Source organism: Neofelis nebulosa, chromosome 7 (genome assembly GCF_028018385.1).
Source record: "Neofelis nebulosa isolate mNeoNeb1 chromosome 7, mNeoNeb1.pri, whole genome shotgun sequence".
Lineage (NCBI taxonomy): Eukaryota > Metazoa > Chordata > Mammalia > Carnivora > Felidae > Neofelis > Neofelis nebulosa.
Genome location: NC_080788.1, coordinates 103,394,718 through 103,414,318, shown reverse-complemented (window position 1 = coordinate 103,414,318; position 19,601 = coordinate 103,394,718). Strand labels below are relative to the sequence as shown.

General features: G+C 40.2%; 1 protein-coding gene and 1 long non-coding RNA gene across 5 annotated transcripts; one reads left to right on the top strand and one right to left on the bottom strand.

The window, feature by feature from the left end:
* Positions 1-417: 417 nt before the first annotated feature.
* On the top strand, positions 418-2,153 carry LOC131518097 (uncharacterized). 2 transcript variants are annotated; one of them, XR_009264909.1, is made up of 2 exons: positions 418-1,138; positions 2,020-2,153. It is a non-coding gene; the product is annotated as an uncharacterized LOC131518097 (long non-coding RNA). The 2 variants fall into 2 exon arrangements; XR_009264908.1 differs by lacking the exon at positions 418-1,138 and adding an exon at positions 1,600-1,828.
* Positions 2,154-3,332: 1,179 nt separating this feature from the next.
* On the bottom strand, positions 3,333-18,177 carry MAPK1IP1L (mitogen-activated protein kinase 1 interacting protein 1 like). Of its 3 annotated transcripts, none has more exons than XM_058740688.1 (5): positions 18,052-18,177; positions 16,083-16,184; positions 10,352-10,373; positions 8,961-9,665; positions 3,333-7,733 (listed from the first exon to the last, which is right to left on the bottom strand). In XM_058740688.1, exons 3-5 carry the CDS (start codon positions 10,367-10,369, stop codon positions 7,722-7,724), a joined length of 735 nt encoding a protein of 244 aa, XP_058596671.1. In that variant the 5' UTR covers positions 10,370-10,373; positions 16,083-16,184; positions 18,052-18,177; the 3' UTR covers positions 3,333-7,721. The 3 variants fall into 3 exon arrangements, with proteins under 3 accessions (XP_058596671.1, XP_058596672.1, XP_058596670.1); XM_058740689.1 differs by lacking the exon at positions 18,052-18,177 and adding an exon at positions 16,388-17,655; XM_058740687.1 differs by lacking the exon at positions 16,083-16,184 and having other exon boundaries at positions 18,052-18,163.
* Positions 18,178-19,601: the final 1,424 nt, after the last annotated feature.

Below are 19,601 nucleotides of genomic sequence, written 5' to 3'. Positions count from 1 at the left end.
AGGGGCAGCTAGATACCCAGTGTGCTCAATAATCGGTAGGACTGCAACTAGGGGTTTGATCACCCATTACCTTTCGTTAACAACTCTTATATTCAGATCTTAAACCTACTTTTAACTGCTACGCCTTTGAACATAATTTGCCTTTGTTTATGAAGATATAACTAAGTTCTAAGTAGTTTAAGAATTGTGCTTTGGGGCGCCTGGGTGGCGCAGTCGGTTAAGCGTCCGACTTCAGCCAGGTCACGATCTCGCGGTCTGTGAGTTCGAGCCCCGCGTCAGGCTCTGGGCTGATGGCTCGGAGCCTGGAGCCTGTTTCCGATTCTGTGTCTCCCTCTCTCTCTGCCCCTCCCCCGTTCATGCTCTGTCTCTCTCTGTCCCAAAAATAAAATAAAAAAAAAAAAAAAAAAAAAAAAGAATTGTGCTTATCCATCAACTATAAGAATATGCATTTCAAACACAAACTCTAGCTCTTTAAAGTGAATATCCAATGAAACTGATTCAGTTGACATAAAATGTGTAAAAGGCCAGCTGCATAATGTTCAATGTTAGATGGATTGGACTTTCTAGGTGTACAATTTTGGAAGCAGAACTACAGCACTAAAGCAACCAGGATAGGCACATGTAAGATGTTGTTCTTAGTAGCAGCATTCTGTAGCACAGTGGTATACAGGGAAAGCTTTGCTATCAGTCACACCTAGGATTCTAATCTCAGTTCTTTACATAGGAACTGTGTGATCTCTATAACCTCTTAGCCTTAGTTGCATCATCTATAAAATGGGGTTGAGAACTGTCCTTGTCTTAGAGGTTTGCTGGGAGGCTTAACTGAGATAGTGCACATAAAATGTTTAGTAGTGTCAACGACTTGTTTTCGTCTCCTCCTGGATTGTGTATTATCTCAAAAGCAGAGGTGTTAAGAATCAAATGAGCTAACGTATGTAAAATGTGCATAGAAGCTATCATTAGCCCCCAGTAAACGAAGCCATTAAGTAGGACAATATATGAAGCTCTATTTAACTTGATCTCTTTGTCTAAAAAGTTAACCAGTTGTTTTGGGAGTTTTCCCACAGCTTTGGAACCTACCAGTGGCAGCTTAAGGGAATAAGAACAAGTGGAAGAGAAAAGGCAATGGTCTAGACTGGTAAGCAAGCAACTGCATAAAAAGGGTACTGGATGCCTGAACAAAAAGCAGACAAACCCTAAGCCCTGGTGACAGAGTTGGCGCCATCCTTTATTACTATGACTTTGGGAATTTACTTAAATAACCTTTTTAAGGTTTCCTTATCTCTAAAAAAGGATTCTTTTTAATCTGTCTACCTAACTTTAAGGTATGCTGGTCTAAATGGCGGTTTAAAAAAGAGGCTTAACGGGGCGCCTGGGTGGCGCAGTCGGTTAAGCGTCCGACTTCAGCCAGGTCACGATCTCGCGGTCCGTGAGTTCGAGCCCCGCGTCAGGCTCTGGGCTGATGGCTCGGAGCCTGGAGCCTGTTTCCGATTCTGTGTCTCCCTCTCTCTCTGCCCCTCCCCCGTTCATGCTCTGTCTCTCTCTGTCCCAAAAATAAATTAAAAAAAAAAAAAAAACGTTGAAAAAATAAAAAAGAGGCTTAACATAAAATAAGGACCACAGCAAAAACTGACCACAGTGTTACATTTCCTCTTAGATGATACTAACACTCGTAAGCATAGCTTAGAATTCTAGGTGGCCTGAGATTCTATTATACTTGTGAATCTAGGATTGTGATTTCAGCAAACCTCAACAAAGAAACCATCATCTACAACCATTTCTGAAATTTAAAAGCAGCAAAACATCTGTTCCCCCAAGCAACTTATCTGTAAGTGCTATGAACCAACTTGTGTCCCCCCAAATTCACATCAAAGTCCTAACCCTGGGTGTGATGGTACTCGAGGATGGAGCCTTTGGGAGTAATTCATTTAGATGAGGTTACAAGGGTAGGGTGCCCATGATGGGATTAGTGTCCTTATAAGAGACAACAGAGCTTGCTTCTTCTCTCTCCACTATGAGGACACAGTGAGAAGACAGCCATCTACAAGCCACAGAGTCCTTACTGGGAACTGAGCAGGACCAGCACCTTGATGGGAGGACTTCCTGCCCTCCAGAACTTTGAGAAATAAATCTCTGTTGGCTAAGCCACCCAATCTGTGATGTTTTGTTATGGCAGCCCAAGCTAATACAGTAAGTAAAATGATAAAGTGGAAGAGTGGAATTGCTTTAGTGAAAGCACAGAGTAGGGAGGGACTAAGCTCTACCTTCTCCTCATCCCTGGAAGTGCAGGGCACCACAAAATAAGAGTGAAAATGGAACTGTTCAATGCCCACACGAGGAGAATCATGTTTACATGCCATAGGAACAAACTGAGGGAGGGATGGCCCAAATTCTCTTCTGGTATTAGAATTGTGTATTGCATTGTCTTACTGAAAATAAATAAGCGAATAGGATTCTATTTTGCTTTAGAAATCTGCTGCAAAAGGATTGGTGCTAAGTTTTAATATGGTGGTAAAAAGAGAACCTGCTTGGGTCAGGTCCCCAGGGAAGAAGGTGTTGGCTGAAACACTGTCATCTCATGATGGGAAGGAACCCTAGCCCACCTTTAGGAGATAGGAAGTAAGACATCAAATGCAACTTAAAAAAATTTACAGTTGCACGGTGTCCAATTATAAGGCAAAAAGCAGAAGGCTCTTTCAAAAGCATAATATAGTACAAGTGACTCGTTTATAGCCCCAACCACACTGGGGTTCAAGGCAGGCTAACAAACCCCCCTGTGGAAAGGGAATGGTGAACTGTACCAAGTTTATTAATGTGGCCCTCACCACAGGCACAGTAGTTATGACAAGAATAGAACAATCTTTCATAAAAGTGGGGGTGGTGGCAGCTGGAGCAGAGAAACTCTGATTATACAGATAACCTGGTTACAAAGAATGACATAGCCTTGAAGGGAGAAGAAACCCACACAATGGACACCATGTTGCTGAAAGTGGGTTTGTGGAGGGTTGTTCCCAGGCAGCCTATTTAAATGCCTTCGTGAATGCAGGTCACACACAGAGGAGCGTCTCAGGCCCGCCCTTCCTTCCTTCCTTCCTTCCTTCCTTCCTTCCTTCCTTCCTTCCTCCTTCCTTCCTCCCTCCCTCCCTCCCTCCCTCCCTCCCTCCCTCCCTCCCTCCCTCCTTCCTTCCTTCCTTCCTTCCTTCCTTCCTTCCTTCCTTCCTTCCTTCCTTTCTTACAACAATTTTGCAGTTAATTAGACTAAGGACTTCTCAGGGAAGCCCAGAACTGGGCTGCAGAATAAGATACATGGAAAAACTATGAAACCATGAAAATACATTTTTTAAAAAAGTTTTCTGGTATAATACACAAAAGCAAACAAGTTTATCTTAAAAAATATCAAGTATCACATCCATAGACTATTCCTAATTATAATTACTTCTTAAAGCAACATATGTCTTTGTTTACAAATACAGCAGCAGGTGATAAACCTAACGTTTCAAACAGATTGCTTACAGTTCATAATACAAACAAATGTCTAGGTCTCAAATCACATTGTAGGCAGTTTAACTTAAAATGCATAGACAATTACATACATTAAATTTGTCATTATTAAGTCAACTTAAAAAAAATCACAATATTAAGAAAAAATACAAAAAAAAAAACCTTTTTATAGAGCACGCATAAGAAGTCAAGTTTACTTAATGGCAACAAATCAGTATCTGCTAACCAGGGACAGGCAGTTTAAGTGCCTTCATCCAGGGAGGAATTGAAGAGGAAAAACGTCCCATTACTTTGCACACATGAATAGCTGCGCTGACAAACACTACGATCTTGAAAAACATTAATTTCTTACTTAAAAAAAAAAAGGTATACCATACTTTGCTCTTTAAAATGTCCAAAGGCTGTTCTATAATTTCCACCAGTGGCAAATTAAAATGTTTATCTAGGTAAACCAAAAATGGGTGCACTACTGAATTTTCCAATGCCACCCCTAGACTGTAAGCCTCTGCAGGACAGGCATTCTCTTTCATCTCTGTATCTCTGGAATCTGGCAAAGCACCGGGATCAGACACTGAAGTGTCTCTTAAATGAATGCAGTTCTCAGTGTTTTCTATAGCCAGAAGCTTGCATGGCATTTCTTTAACACTGATTATTTTGACAATTTTTTTTTTACTTGGCAGAATTCTGAAAATAAAATGTGTCTGTCTTCAATACTAAATATTGCTTAAGATTAAATTATAGTCTTCCCTGAAAGTCACCCTTTACTTTCTATGCATAGTACATGTATCAGTGTGATTCATCTGATTCTAGCCTTGTTTTTCAAAAACCAACACCTGCAGGTCTGTGCTTTAATTTCCAGGGTTTATAACCCTGGCATTTTATAAATCTAGCACTAGATTATTCAGGGTGAGGAAGGAAGACATTGGCACTCATCACTTAGAAGTATAGGCAACTAACTGATATGCAAACCAGGCACAGTATTGTAATTGAGACTTGAGTAGGGCTTCGTTCATCTATACCAATAGTTTCAAAAGCTGTACGTTTGAGTACGGTATGTAGCGAATTATTTGTGAGGTAAAATTTTATGGGCAAAACTGACTTCTATGCCAATATTCTGTTGTAGTGGTGTGCCAGACCAAGGCCAAAAAGTCACCCCTTTCTTCTCTCCCCTTTTACTATTCTCTACTGAAAACAATAAACACTAAAAACAAGGCAGAAAGGAGGAGGCCCTGGGGTAACTAAAACAAATGTATTGTCTACTCCTGAATAATCGATGCATTACTTTATACAAAACAGGGCTGTGGAGTCAGACTTGTAAACAGCCATCTTCAAAAGCATGAAAAGGTGCCAGGCTAAGTCCAGTATGGACAAGCCAAGGTAGTTCACACACTCGTTTAAGGAGCCTTGATTCTTGAGAAACTGCACGTGTGATAAGGACCTGAGGTCTTTATTTTCATTTTTTGTTGTTATTTTTAGGTTCGACATTTCAAAATCTAAGATTCCAACTCCAGAAGCACTATTCCTCAACACATCTCAATGATCTCCACCAAATTTGTCTTAAAGTTCTTGCTCTGAGACAGTCCAAGTGCCAGCATATCCCACACCATGTATTCCCTTCAAAGACCAGGCAAACTTTTCTAAGAAACGGTCTCCTCCCTAAACGGATGCCAGCCTAGGACTTGTTTCGAAAGCAACATTATTCCCCTGTAAAGAAAAAAAAACCTTCCTCGCAACCTTTCCCCCATTCCTCCACTGAAATAACTTCTGCTTTTAACTTTACCCTGAACCTAAAAATACGTTTTTGTCCCAGAGTGCCCACAAGAATGAAGACTCTCCCAAGTTGAGAAATAATGCTCTAAAAGGCTAAAAGGAGTATAAAAGTAAATTCTAGTCCCTTTGATTCCCATTCTTATGTTAAAAAAAATTTCCCAACTACTAGTTGGAAAGTCCTCAAAAAGCAAAGAAAAGGTGTTGTGTCATGGCCACACTGGGCAGTATGGGTCACTAGCCAAATGTATATACTTATTGGGGGTACTAATTCCAAATCTCAGGCTCCTGGTCCTTCCCAATCCTTTAGCAGATTTTCTCCTCTAATAAACAGACTCTGCAATGACAGATTCCCAAACATGCTGCCACTTGTTTCAGTCAAACATCATCCTCTAGTGTTAAATATTGTATCTAAAGCCAGAGCTGTCAACTTACCCCAATGTAGCACAACCAAAATAACCACAAGGAGATTTTTGCTATCTCACTTTTCCCGTCTTATTCCTACAGTTAGTTGACAGGATATTGCCCGATCCCTAAGCTGAAATACCTCCTAAGGCTCCTGCCTTGTAAATGGGAGGCTACTTTGACAAAAGATTCCAACAGTGTTGTAGATAGTTGCAGATTGCCTTGCAAGGGGAAGAAAAAAAAGACCGCTTGTGCCACTATGTAAAGAGCTGTCTAACGACATTCCCCAGTCTGAAAATATCTAAACAATTCAGTTTCAATTCTGAAAGCTTGACTCTATCATCTACTTAAAAAGGAGCTTAAACACTGAATGTTCTTCTCAAAGATGACCATCTTGCTTTCTTAAAAGGAGGTAGCTATCAAACCATTAAATTGGCAGCATTTGGCATTCTTGACATTTCAACTATAAGAGAAACAAACTACTAAATATCTCATTTCTAAGCAAAAACAAGAGCTCTAACATAAATCTCTCCTATACTAGTCAAGAAATTCACAACATATTTTAGTAACCTGACGGATACATTCAAAGTTTCAAAATGTTATCTGACAAATAACATAGTCAGTTCTAAGAATCTAAGAATCTGATTTAAAGGTAAGGTGCCAAAAAACTACTTAGGCTATTTTGGTGGTTACACTTATTTAAGCAACAGTCACACTGCTTTCAACTCAACTGCAGAGATCTATACTTATTATTATTTTCAGTGTTAGAGCCAGAGGACAGTTGTGAAGGATGGCACTCAATTTTACCTGTTTACCTGTCAACAAATACAGAACTGACCAATTAGCCTTAAGCACTTTACAGACAGATGCAAGAAACTATGCAAGAGACCATGACCCAGCTTAACCAGACTCCGAAAGACACAGACACATTTTGATCACGCTTGTACAAAGAGAACAGTCATGTCTAAATGACTGAAGTTCTTGAAACGTAACTGCTTTACATGTTTACACTAGACCCCTAGAGTGTGCCAGTTTTCCAAATCAGAGAGAAACTAAGGGATGTGCTCCTTCAAGAACTGAGGGAGAGCCATCTTCCTGGAAGGGTCTGGGTAGAAGAGCGTTTTGTGGGAATGCAAGTTACTTGTCACTATGAAGCAATTTCCAGGGCTTCCTCTGGCTTGAGGTTCAAGACAGAGAGAATTATTTCCTTCTTTGAGTTCTTTCCAAAGCAATATTGACATCTCAAAATCTATTCCAAAGTAATACAGAGATCGCTAATTCTCTAATAACAATTTACACACGTTGGCCTGCATTAAAAAGAAAAAAGTTTTCATACATGGCAGATTTTAGACATGTGTGACCCATCTGGCTAACAATGAAGCAAATCAGGTGGAACTCAAAATGAAAGACAAGTTTTTACTAAAAGATCAAGGATAAAAGCGAACACTGCCTGGCTAATGAACTCAACATCAGACAATAATTACCAATAGCTTTAAAACATATATCCAAACTACAACCTCAAGAGGACCAGATTTGGTCATCCTGTAGACAGGGCAGCTCAAGATGTTGAGAGGCATCATTTGTTTAAATTATGACAATGTGATTGTTTTCAAAGTGTGTTTATTTAGGGGAAAAAGTGATTATAGAAAAATATTTGAAATAATTTGCCAATGAGGTTGCAGATTCTAACAATAATCCACATCATCTTAGAGTTTTAAGTGTGTGGTTTCATAATTTAAACAAATCAAAAACTTGTTTTAGACAAATTGTATCAAAGAGCTATTCAATATACTTCATCACTTTAGCGTTCCATAAAAACCAAATAAAAACCACATTTGAATGATTTACTTTTACATTTTTATCTGATTGTATCCATCAGATGTACTATACATCCAAGTACAAGAGGCAGATATCTTCTCTGAGAGGTGCAAGAGTTGTTCTTTCATGAATGCCCTCTAAGAACAGTGAAACCACCAATTTTTATGTATGCATTCATGTGCATACATATGTACTTCAAAAAGCAAAGCGTCCTCTCTTCATCCATTAACTTAATGGTAAGACTGCAATAGAAAAAAGAAAAAGTAAACCGCTAGATTTTGTAAGTGGAATTTAACAACTCCTTGCTGTGGCTTAAAATAAATGTATTCCTTAATAAATCCAAACAGCAAGTCATCTCATTTATTTTGGCTACAATTTGCAAAAAAAATTTTAAAGAAAATACATATAGCAAGAATTTATACTAATGAAAGTGAGTTTGGGGAGCATTTTATTAAGACTCTTTTTCTGGGGCACCTGGGTGGCTCGATCGGTTAAGTGTCTGACTTCAGCTCAGGTCATGATCTCATGGTTTGGGAGTTCAAGCCCTGTGTTAGGCTCTGGGCTGACAGCTCAGAGCCTGGAGCCTCCTTCAGATTCTGTGTCTCCCTCTTACTCTGCCCCTCCCCCACTCATGTGTGTGAGTGTGTCTCATAAATAAACTTTAAAAAATTATAAAAAAGAAAAAAGATTCTTTTTCCTTTACAGTTGAGGTGGATATTTGATTAATCTAGTTGGAGATCTGATTATTTTGTTAAGAGTAAGTTGACTTTTTTCCCCTAATGAGAATCAGGACTCTGAAGATTCACTTGGCTTCCTTCTGGGAGGAAGTGGGCTGCTTTTCTATTTGGTCATATGCCCAAGACAGGTTCTCCAACTAAGATGTCAACCCTACTACTCTGGCTTGGCTGACAGTAAAGCATGAAGCATTACCGGTAACTGACAATGCAGAATAGTGATATAATATCGATCTCAATGCTGCCGAGGACCTAACAAAACTCTGGCTGAGAAACACTATGGAGAGTTACAGGAAGAACAGGCAATGTTATATATTCACTGCCTTAGATTCTCTAAAAATCGCTCTCTGTATCAAGTCAGACCAAGATTGTTTTTACTGAACTGTACTTTGTGGTGATGCTATAAAACATGATTGAGAAATGTTTAAAAAAAAAAGAAGTCCAATGAAATGCACCTGAGTTTACCTCAAGGATGTTAAGGACACTGCTTACTACATTACAAAGTCTTTGGGGATCTTTGGGAAATTGTCCTAATTTCAGTACCAAGAATACGTAGGTTTTATTCTTTTAAATGCTTTATCTCAAGCTTGAAATGTACTCTTATCTCATATACACACACCCCTTCTCTTAAAAAGTTTTATAAGCTTTCTAATCTATTCAAACTGGAGGCAAGTAATCTTTCAGTTGTGTTTATGTGACTATTAGTGCATTTTAAGTAATAAATTTAACACTCACATGGGGGCCACCAGGCATCGGTGGAGCACCAGAAGGTCCTGAAGGCACTTGAAAAGGATTGTTGGGAGTGGGATAGAGTCCTGGTGTGGGATATGATCCTGCAGGGGCAGGATATGGTGCTGGTGGTCCCCAGGCTCCTGGTGGAACAGTGCCCCACGGAACAGGTGGTGCTGCCCCTGGTGCTTGGGGAGGAGGTGCAGGATATGGCCCTGGAGATGGATATGGCATATTAGGGGTAGGATACTGCCCACCCATTCCTGGTGCCCAAGGTCCAGAAGACATGGATCCCCATGGACCTAAAGGACCAGCAGCAGCTGGATCTGTGGGTGCACCATATGGTCTTGGAAGCTCCGGAAAGGGCATATTTGGTGTAGGATATGGCCCCGTGGGGCCAGGGCCTGGCACAGTTGGGGCTGGATAAGGACCACCAGGCGGGGGACATGATGGTCCAGAAGGAGGAAAGGGTGCTGGGGGTCCTGGAGGTGGTCCGGTGGGAGGCACAGAGGGATACATTCCTGTTGGTGCTGGTCCAAAAGGCACAGTGGAGGGTGTTGCACTTGGTGGGAGTCCAGATGGCACAGAAGGTGGAGCACTTGGGTTATTCCAAGGGTTGGAACTTGGCCAGCCTTGAGGAGGTTGGCCAGGTTTTGTATTGCTCACAGCAGAGGTTTTGGCAGGGGAGTGTTCAGGTAGCGCATCTGCCAACTGGAATACAAAACAGGCATGTCTTATCAATCTTCAGGGACGAGCCATGTCAAATATGATTACATACCCATAAAGGACAGTAAGCTACAGAATCAGGGATTATAAACCTGTAGAACATCTTCAAAAGGCAGGCTGCTCAGTTTAAAAACAATTCATTTAATATAAAAACCAACTTCACAATGCAAATTCCTTAGAGAAGATCAAATTTTCTAAATATGATAAATCAAAATACCGTGGGTTTGAATCCTGGCTTTACAGCAAACAAGTTACATACCCTCTCTGAGCTTTAGTTTCCTCATTAAAAACAAACAAACAAAAAACTTTAGCATTAACTTGAGGCTGAAATAAGATAATTCATGTAATATCCTTAACATAGTGTCTGGTGTATATAATATCCAATAAATGCTATTATTAACATTGCCAAGTTACTAGAGAACACAAGTAACAACACTTCTTAAATTTTTTAATTTAAGGATTCATAAAGAAATACATACAACAAATTTTCAAACATATTATATCTAACTCAATAAAGGCAAATCATCTATTAAAATCACATGTGCCTCCTGCCCCCAGCAAGAATCACACAAAGCATCTCTTTCAAATTAAAAGACTTGAGGCCCATAGTTAGAACTATGTCATTTTTTCAAGAGTCAAAAACCTTATGAAGGATAAATGTATCAACTTACCGAAAATTCATCAGACATTTTCCTAAAGAAAAGAAAGAAAGAAAAAAAAGAATACTTCAAAACCAGTGCTTACCACTTCTTGTATATCCTGTGAGGAACTTTTCTCTGCATATACCACTTTTACTTAATCATGTATATAATGTCTTTTTTCTTTTTTTTTTTTAATAGGGAAAACTTCCATAGCACTTCATGTGGTTTTACAAATGTCATCCCTGTTTACTGGCTGCATGTCATATAAAAGTGATCCCCAATATAAAAAAGTGATCTGCACTCTCATTTTGGTGGTGGTTTAGGTCATTTGCATTTTGAGCGGTTTAAAACGATGATACAGTGAACACTTCTGAACACATATCCTTGTGAATCTGTCACCAGGAAAAAGTACTAGAAGTGAAATTTATAGTCAGCAGGTAAGGCTATCTAAAATCCATCTTTTATAAAGGTCATGACACTTTATAGTCCTTTGCAAATTTACACTATCTTTTTAAACTTCTCTTCACCATTGGATATTTAAAAAAAAAATTTTTTTTAACATTTATTTATTATTGAGAGACAGAGCATGAGCATGGGAGGGGCAGAGAGAGGGGGAGACACAGAATCCGAAGTAAGCTCCAGGCTCTGAGCTCTCAGCACAGAGCCTGACACAAGGCTCGAACTCACAAACTGCAAGATCATGACTTGAGTCGAAGTCGGACGCGCAACCAACTGAGCCACTGAGGCGCCCTGGATAATTTTTAAATTGTAAACAGTTTTTAATTATGGCAGGTTAATAACTGCCACCTTGTTGTTTCAACTTACATCTTTAAAATTAAGTGGAAAGTAGAGCTTCTTTTAAATTTCATGCCCAAATCAGAATAAATTTATTTTGTGAATTTGCTCATGTCCTTGGGCCACTTTTGTCAATTTCTAAAAGGGAAGTACAATTAATACCCAATAAAATGCATGGGATGTGAGGTATTCAGGTCAACAAGCTGACAACTATACATGCCCCATTAACCAAGAAAGATACAGACATTTTCCTTCACTACAGATTTACTCATGCTAACTTTCCAATCAATTCCTCCTTCCACTCAGCAATCATTTTCTTAGTTTTTGCCTATTCTTTAACTTCACAATGAACAGAGTAAGATAGTATGTACTCTTTTTGCCTTTGATAATTTTACAACTTAGTAGTAAATCTTTTTTTTTAACGCTTTGTTAAACTGTAAGGAAATTAGCTCTGAAACGTGAGACAAAAAATTCACCTATGCTTCCTAACAGTAGTAATATGGTTTCATTTAAAATCTTTTTTTCTGAGCCTAAATGTCCATCAACAGATGAATGGATAAGGAAATCGTGGTTTATATACACAGTGGAATACTACATGGCAATGAGAAAGAATGAAATATGGCCTTTTGTAGCAACGTAGATGGAGTTAAGTGAAATAAGTCATACAGAGAAAGACAGATACCATATGTTTTCACTCTTATGTGGATCCTGAGAAACGTAAGAGAAGACCATGGAGGGGGGAAGAAAAAAAAAGAGGTTAGAGAGGGAGGGAGCCAAAACATAAGAGACTCTTAAAAACTGAGAACAAACTGAGGGTTGATGGGCGGTGGGAGGGAGGGGAGGGTGGGTGATGGGTATTGAGGAGGGTACCTGTTGGAATGAGCACTGGGTGTTGTATGGAAACCAATTTGACAATAAATTTCATATTTAAAAAATCTTTTTTTCTTTCAAGCAATAATTGCTGTATAATCTATCTTTTCTCAATGGATATGACAGCTACCCTCAATACATTCTACTGCCACTATGAGCAACAAATACTTCCTAACAACAAATACCTACACAATGTTTACCATGAATAGGCACTCTGCTAAAAGTGTTTTACATAGGCGATCTCATTGAATAGATGCAAAATTCTTTTGCCCAGTTTACAGCTTCAGAAAAGGAAGCTCATCAAGTTTACTTGCTTAAAGGTACAGAGCTAGTGACAGGTAGAAAGGGGTTCAAACTCCAGTACAGTCTGATTCCAGAGCCAAGGCTTTTAACCACTAGGCTACAGAGCCTCCATTATTTCCCACAGATAATGTGAAATCTGATATTTTCTACTGATCTGCACCATAATATTCCATCTTAATTTCAGTACCTTTATATTTTTAACAAATTTTTAATGTAAGTTGACCTATTGTTACTGTTCACTCCCCCCCTCCCAGATTTTCCTGAATATTGTTTATTTTTTCCAGATCATTTAGAAAAATAAATAAGAATTCGCTGCTGTTTTGGTTGGAATTGCATTAAATTTACAGATTAATATAGGGAACATGCAATATATTCAAAACATCAAAACTTTTCATTCAAGAACAAGGTAGGTCTTCCTAGTTCCCATCATTGTCATTTGTCAATAGTTTTTTAAGCTTGTTTTTTTGTTTTTTGCTTTTTTATTAATGTAGGGCTCAAACTCACACTTCCAGTATCAAGAGTTGCATGCTTTACTGAGGCAGCCAGGCGCCCCTATTTAAGACTTTTTAAATTTTAGTGTATTAATTTTGTAAGTGGTGATATTACTAAATTATTTTATTCCTGAAACTCAGCTGATTCTCTGGGATTTCAGGTAAAGAATTATGCTATTTGCAAAAGAATAATTTTACATTGTCTTTCCAAACTAACTTCTTTTCTCCTTTGTGTTAGCTAAACTTCACAATGAAATGTTAAATAGTGATAGTGAGCACAGTGATCTTCTTGTTCCCAACTCTTCTCAAAACGCCTCTAATGTTTAAGTAAAATTCCCAATTTTAGTTTGAGATTTGAAAAAATTAAAGAAGTCTATGCCTATGTTGCTAGATTTATTTATTTCCATTTTGCTAGAGAAAAAAACATTTAGGGAAGACACTGAATTTCCTCAGATCTTTTTGACATCTAATGAGTTGATCTCAGTTTTTCTCCTTTAAGCCATCAACTTAGTTAATTACATATAAAAATTGCTTAATATTGAGCCATCCTTGCATTCTGAGAGTTTTGCTTTTTAGTATTGTTAGTTGTAAGGAATGATAAAAAGAATATGAAGCCTAAGTCAGAACTGCTATAACCTTGCTATTTATCCAGAATGTCAAAAAAAACACATCTTAAACGTAGAGCAAATACAATTATCCATTCACTCCCATGTTAAGGTTTGTTTTATACTAAAATAGCACATCACACAATAGTAAATTCTTAGGACTAACACCTGAAGAAACTTTTCACTGCATGAAAAGTTTAGTCTATATAAGACTAACACACTTTTTAAATAGGATGAGCCTTTCTGAAACAAAATGGTTCTGTATCAAAGTTCACATTAATTCTGGAGAGGGGAACAAAGCAATCCACTCATTTTCATGTGGTCTTGCTATATGGGTCTTCAGAATTACTCCTTTCCCAGCAACTCTGGCTTTCCAAATTTGAAGTTAAAAATTAAACCCTGGAAGATAAAGGAGGTACTGGAATCTTTTTTTTTTTTTTAATTATTAAGCTTTAAAAACTATTTTTTTAATGTTTATTTATTTTGAGAGAGAGTTAAGTGCACACAAGCAGGGAAAGGGCAGAAAAAGAGAGAGAGGGAAAATCCCAAACAGGCTCTGCCCTGCCAGCGCAGAGCTGATGTGGGGCTCGAACCCATGGACCGTGAGATCATGACCTGAACTGAAATTAAGAGTTGGAAGCTTAACCAACTGAGCTACTCAGGCGCTCCAAGAATCTTTATATATGTATGTATATTTTTAGAGAATACATATAAGAATCTTATATTCTTATATGTAAGAGAGAGAGGATCCATGTGGAGCCCAACATGGGCTTGATCCCAAGACCCTGGGATCAGGATCAGAACAAAAATCCAGAGTCAGAGAGGCTCAACCAACTGAGCCACCCAGGCATCCTGTAGGTTCTCAAATCTTATGATTAAAGTAACGAAGCCCAATGAGGGACTCAAACCCATGACCTGTGAGTTCATGACCTGAGCCAAAACCAAGAGTCAGAATCAACTGACTAAGCTACTCAGGCTCCCCTGCAGTGTTCATATTAATGGGAAACATCTTAATTTACTCTTTGGAGAATACGTTCATTGTAAAAAGGTAAGAAATAGAGTTGGACATTAGTGTTTGAATGTGAGAAGAGTTACATCATTTTTAAAAATCTAGATTTTTTAAAAATCTATTCCCAAATACCTGGATTATGCTAATTATTAAGATGAGGCCAATGTAACCTTGAAGTGGCCTTCCTACTCCTCCCCAAAAGTTTATAATCAAGAAAGATTTCCATTCTTTCTCTTTTGGGAATACTCTAAAGCTATTACTTCTAAAACTTTCCATTACTACTTTATGGCAGGATCTATGCATCACCTGAAAAATACTAATTTTATTTTCGAAGCAGCAAGAATAGTAATTTTATTTTACTTCGAGGTTTATTTATTTTGAGATTGAGAGAGAGAGAAAGAGCAGGGGAGGGGGAGAGAGAGAGAGAATGCCAAGCAGGTTCCACACTGAAAGCGAGGGACTCGAACTCACGAAACGTGAGATCATGACCTGAGCTAAGTTCAAGAGTCGGATGCTTAAGTGACTTAGCCACATAGGGGCCCCAAGATTTATAATTTTATTAAACAAATTTTTAAAAAATGTTTATTTATTTTTGAGAGGGTGGGGAGAAGCCAAGAGAGAGAGAGAGAGACACAGACTATGAGGCAGGCTCCAGGCTCTGAGCTGTCAGCACAGAGCCAGACACAGGGCTTGAACTCACGAACCGTGAGATCATGACCTGGGCCGAAGTCACATGCTTAACTGACTGAGCCACCTTGGCATCCTGAGATTAGTAATTTTAAAACAGTACAAAATTTCTTTTGACATATACTAGAAGAGTAAAATATTTCTGTAACTCATGGCTTTTAGAGTAAAATGGCAGTCCAATCACAAGGTTTTAAAAAGTTGAACTCCATAAATTACTTACTAGTGACTACTCAACAAGGAATATTTCAAAGGGCCATCAAACTGTGATGTAGTGATAAAGAGTATAGGAGTAGACAGTTATGAAACCTAGACGTCAATCCTTTTGAATAAGTCTTTTGACTAAGGCAAACTTTAACCAGAGACCATTTATCATCCACAAAACAGTTGTTAAATCCTGACTACTTCACAGATAATTAAAAGTAACATATTTAGGGGTGCCGGGGTGGCTCAGTCAGTTAAGCTGATGACTCTGGTCATGATTTCACAAACACCTCACAGGTCTGAGCCCCACATCAGGCTCTGTGCTGAGGGAGCATGCTCGGAATTCTCTCTGACCCTCCCCCACTCACATTCTCTTTCTCTCAAAATAAATGAACAAACTTAAAAAAAAAAAGTAGCATATTTAATAATCTATGAAGTACTACAGACATGTAAAATGAAAATGAGAAGAAACTAAGAAAAATCAGGACTTTTGCACTGATTTGTTTCGTATGGGGGGAGATGATAGTAATATACCGAAAATACAAATTTTGAGTTAAAATACATCATTGTTTTTAGTATTGGTCTTTTTATCAGATACATTCTATTTTACATTTGGCAACTCAAGGAACTGGGTCCTCATGTCAGCCATATTTTCTACATTTCCTTGGATACTTCTGTCTGGAACATACATACCAAGCGCTTTGTTGGGCTTTGGAGAAGTGAATAGTACTGTGTGGAATAAATGCTTAAGGAATTCACAGTGTGGTGGAGAACTACCCTTTAAACAGTAACTACCTTACCTCAGGTAAGCACAGGGCACCGAGAGAACCTCAAAGAGCTCCTAAAGGAATCAAGGAAGGGAGTCTCAGGGAAAGAATCCTGAGAGGCAGTTCCTTTGCAGCCTGGAAGAACAATGAAGAAAGAGCTGGGTGTAGGGAATGGTGGGAGACAGGCCCTAGGAGAAGAGCCAACTGCGGAAAAGCTGAAGAGTACACCCTGGGAAGTGTAAGCAGTTCAGACTGGTTGGAATACAGAAAGGGGAGGAACAGAAGTCTTAGAGGGCCTTTAGTCTGAGGTCTGAATGTCTCAGTCACATTCAGCTCACCTGAGTGACCCTCCGTTTCTTCAACTATAAAGAACAGGCCAGTGATGTGAAAAACTAAACGGGACTCATAAATCAAGTGCCTATAATAACAGCGCTCGAAAAATAGTGGGTGGCCACCTCCTCTTCCTGCGTACATAGGCATATAGCTAGCACAGGTTAAAAGAGTTACAAATGCCTACTTATAACTGCAGCTCTTCACTGGCTGGCTCTACACAGCTTGACCTCTCCAAATGTCAGAGGTAAAAGCAGGAATAATATCAACCTCACAGACCTGCCCTGGGACTTACATAATAAATCTCCTGGTCACTTTCTGGCACACAAGGAAAACTCAACAAATGTTAGCTTTTACACTCGCTACTCTAGGTCCACAAACCTTTATCTGCGCTTCTCAAGTCAGAAACTTACGAAAATAAAAGAAACATTCCTAAGTTTGGCATAAAACTTACTTGGTGGCAAAACCGGACTTGATATTTATAGTTTCCATAAAGTGTAACACACCTATAGCTACACAAATATTAATTTGGATTAGGGATGCTGCCCCGACTTTGCGGGGGTGAGATCTCTTGTCTATGCACCTTATTCTCTAAGATCTGAAGAGAAAATCCAAAGATTTCTCAATTCCAAAACACACTGGCCCCAAGGATTGTAGTTAAGGAATGGGTCTCCGTTCCTCCTGGAGAGAGGAAAAGAACGTTCTAACATACACAACCCAACTCAAGTTTTGAAGACAAACTAGTTTTGAATGGGAGGTTCAGAGACACCAGTACCAAGGAAAATTTCTGTTCTTCCAGCCCAATGAATACAGCCGAACAAAGAACCTCCCAAAGACTTCTGAAGGCTACCTTGGCCTGTAGTGAAGGTTCGTGTTCAAGACAGGCCTTTACAATCATCAGGTGTAAGGGTGCTATTTCTTTAACAGTAATGCCACGAAAAGTTTTTTTCGGGCAGGTTGTATGGTGTGAAGCGTCAACGTTAAAAATTTTATCCAGTAAAAGCACTGCTCTTGATTTTCAAAGAGGAAATGGTTTTAGCTATATACAAGCTTCCAAGCGTAACATAAGCTCCTAAATCCTAAAAAACAGTATCACAGAACTCAGCACTTCTCACGGCTTCTGTCCTGTGTGTTCATCGAATGTATTTGCCATCAAGTCCTTTGGTAATGACCAGAACGTTGTCACATTGCGGATAATCTTAAACAAGTGCCAGATTCCTCCAAGACTCTATTCAGGCCTCTCTCCCGTTTTATTAGACACTAATGAATCGGGGTGGGGGGTCGGGCCCAAGAGGTGAGAGCCCGGAGCCCTTTAGGACCAAACGAACAAAGGGAGTCCGGGATCAACCGGAGCGAACCGGCCTCCGAGCGGGTCGCGCCGCCAGGGAAGGGGTGGGGGAGGGGCCGGGCCCGCTCGCCGCCCCGCCCCCAAACCGATCCTGACGTCAAGAGCGGAGAAACCCGTCGGGCGCGACGTGACCTGCCTCCGACGCCTTCTCCCTGGGGGGTTTTGGGGGGCAATCGGCAGCCCGTAGGAAGATGGCGCGGGCAGACGCTGACTCCCAGCCCCCGAAGAGGCGACTCGAGGTACCTCTGTTACCACGCCCGCCTCTCGCTTGAGCGAGCTCCCTTGCTCCCCTCAATGATCCCCCTAGCGCCGAAGCAGCCTCACCCAGCAAGATCCGACACCGCAGTAAAGTCTACAAGCGGCGATGGGTCCGAGCGAACCGGGTGCGAAAGAACCGAGCGCGAACTGACTGACGGCAGTGGCGGCAGCGGCAGCAGCAGCGGCAGCACTAACAGCGCGCAGCTCCTCCTGGCGCCGGAACAGGAAGCGGCGAGCGCGCCGCCCCCGCTCGCGCTCTACCCTCCTACCGGGGCTGGGCCGGGCCGGGCCGGGCCTCGCGCGCCTCCCGCAGGCTCCCTGCGGCACTGCAGCCTGCCCGCGGGGCGGTGTAGCTTTCTTTTGGTGGGCGGGAGGAAAGCTCCCTGGTTTTCCGGAATTCTGAGCACTCGGTGGAAATTTCTGTAGCCAGTGACGTTTTGAGTAGCGTGGCGGAAATTGCTAACTTGTTTCCTGGAGTGGCTTGAGGACAGATTCTGGGTTTCCTATGCTTAGATTTATACAGTCGGGCCTCGAAGCTGGCTGGGTGTGGATGCGGCCCAATTAGGGGATACCGGCCCAGGGGCCAAGATTGGGGAGAGCTAAAGGAACAAAACAGGAAAGAGAAGACGTTTACAAATGGCTTGACAATTGATATTAACTAAAAGAGCAGCTGTCTTTGCAGCTTCTTCCTGATCAATGCCTCTCCTCGCCACATGTTCATCTCTGAATAAACCTTTTACCTATTTACTGTCAGGTCTGAAGGATGATTGACACATTTCCCCAGCCATCAAGGAAACTGCTAGCGAGTAATGAAGATGCCATAATTATATAGTGTGCAGTATATATAATATGTATATATAATACATATATCAAAGCATATTGGAAGTGTGCAATATCTTTACAACATTTTGCTTTGTGTAACCCCATAGTGGGTCACTGGGGAGGGGCACTTTACTAGAAACTACCTAAACTAAGGTTTTCTGAGTATGCTCCACCAGTACACACACTTCTCATACTGAAAAACGAGTAATAGAGAAAATGCAAATACCGAAGCCTAGGGAAGACTTATTTTTAAACAGGGAAAATGGTCTATGTAAAATGGTATTAGCGTGAACCACTTGCCCTGACCTCAGGAGTCAGTAAATTAAGTGCCTTATGGAGCTATAAGGAAGTCTGAGTCAGTAGGAAGTCAGTAAAACTACTTTAAAATTTTAACTTTTTTTCATTAGAATTTTTTGAAAAACTGATTTAAAAATGTTGCATTGAAATACTGCTTTTCATTACTGAGATTTTTGGTCAGAAAATTTTTGTGCCCAAGTCAAGTGCCTCATCAGCTTCGTTTTCCCATGCTCCCAGCCAATAACAGCATAGTGAGAGTTCTAGAGCTAGACCGTTCCTGTCCCATGTGGGCTCCCACAGGCAACCTTTGCTGAGAAACTAAATCCCCATTTAGCTTTTTCACAACTGTCCTGCAGTCTGAAGCCCACCCTACCCAACCTTCGAATTTCTTTCATGTATGTCAGACTTGCAAAGTGGTATGAAGACTTCCACACTTTCTTTCTTCATAGGTGTTTTCCCCAATAAATCTTGCACATTTAATGACATCTTGGCATCTG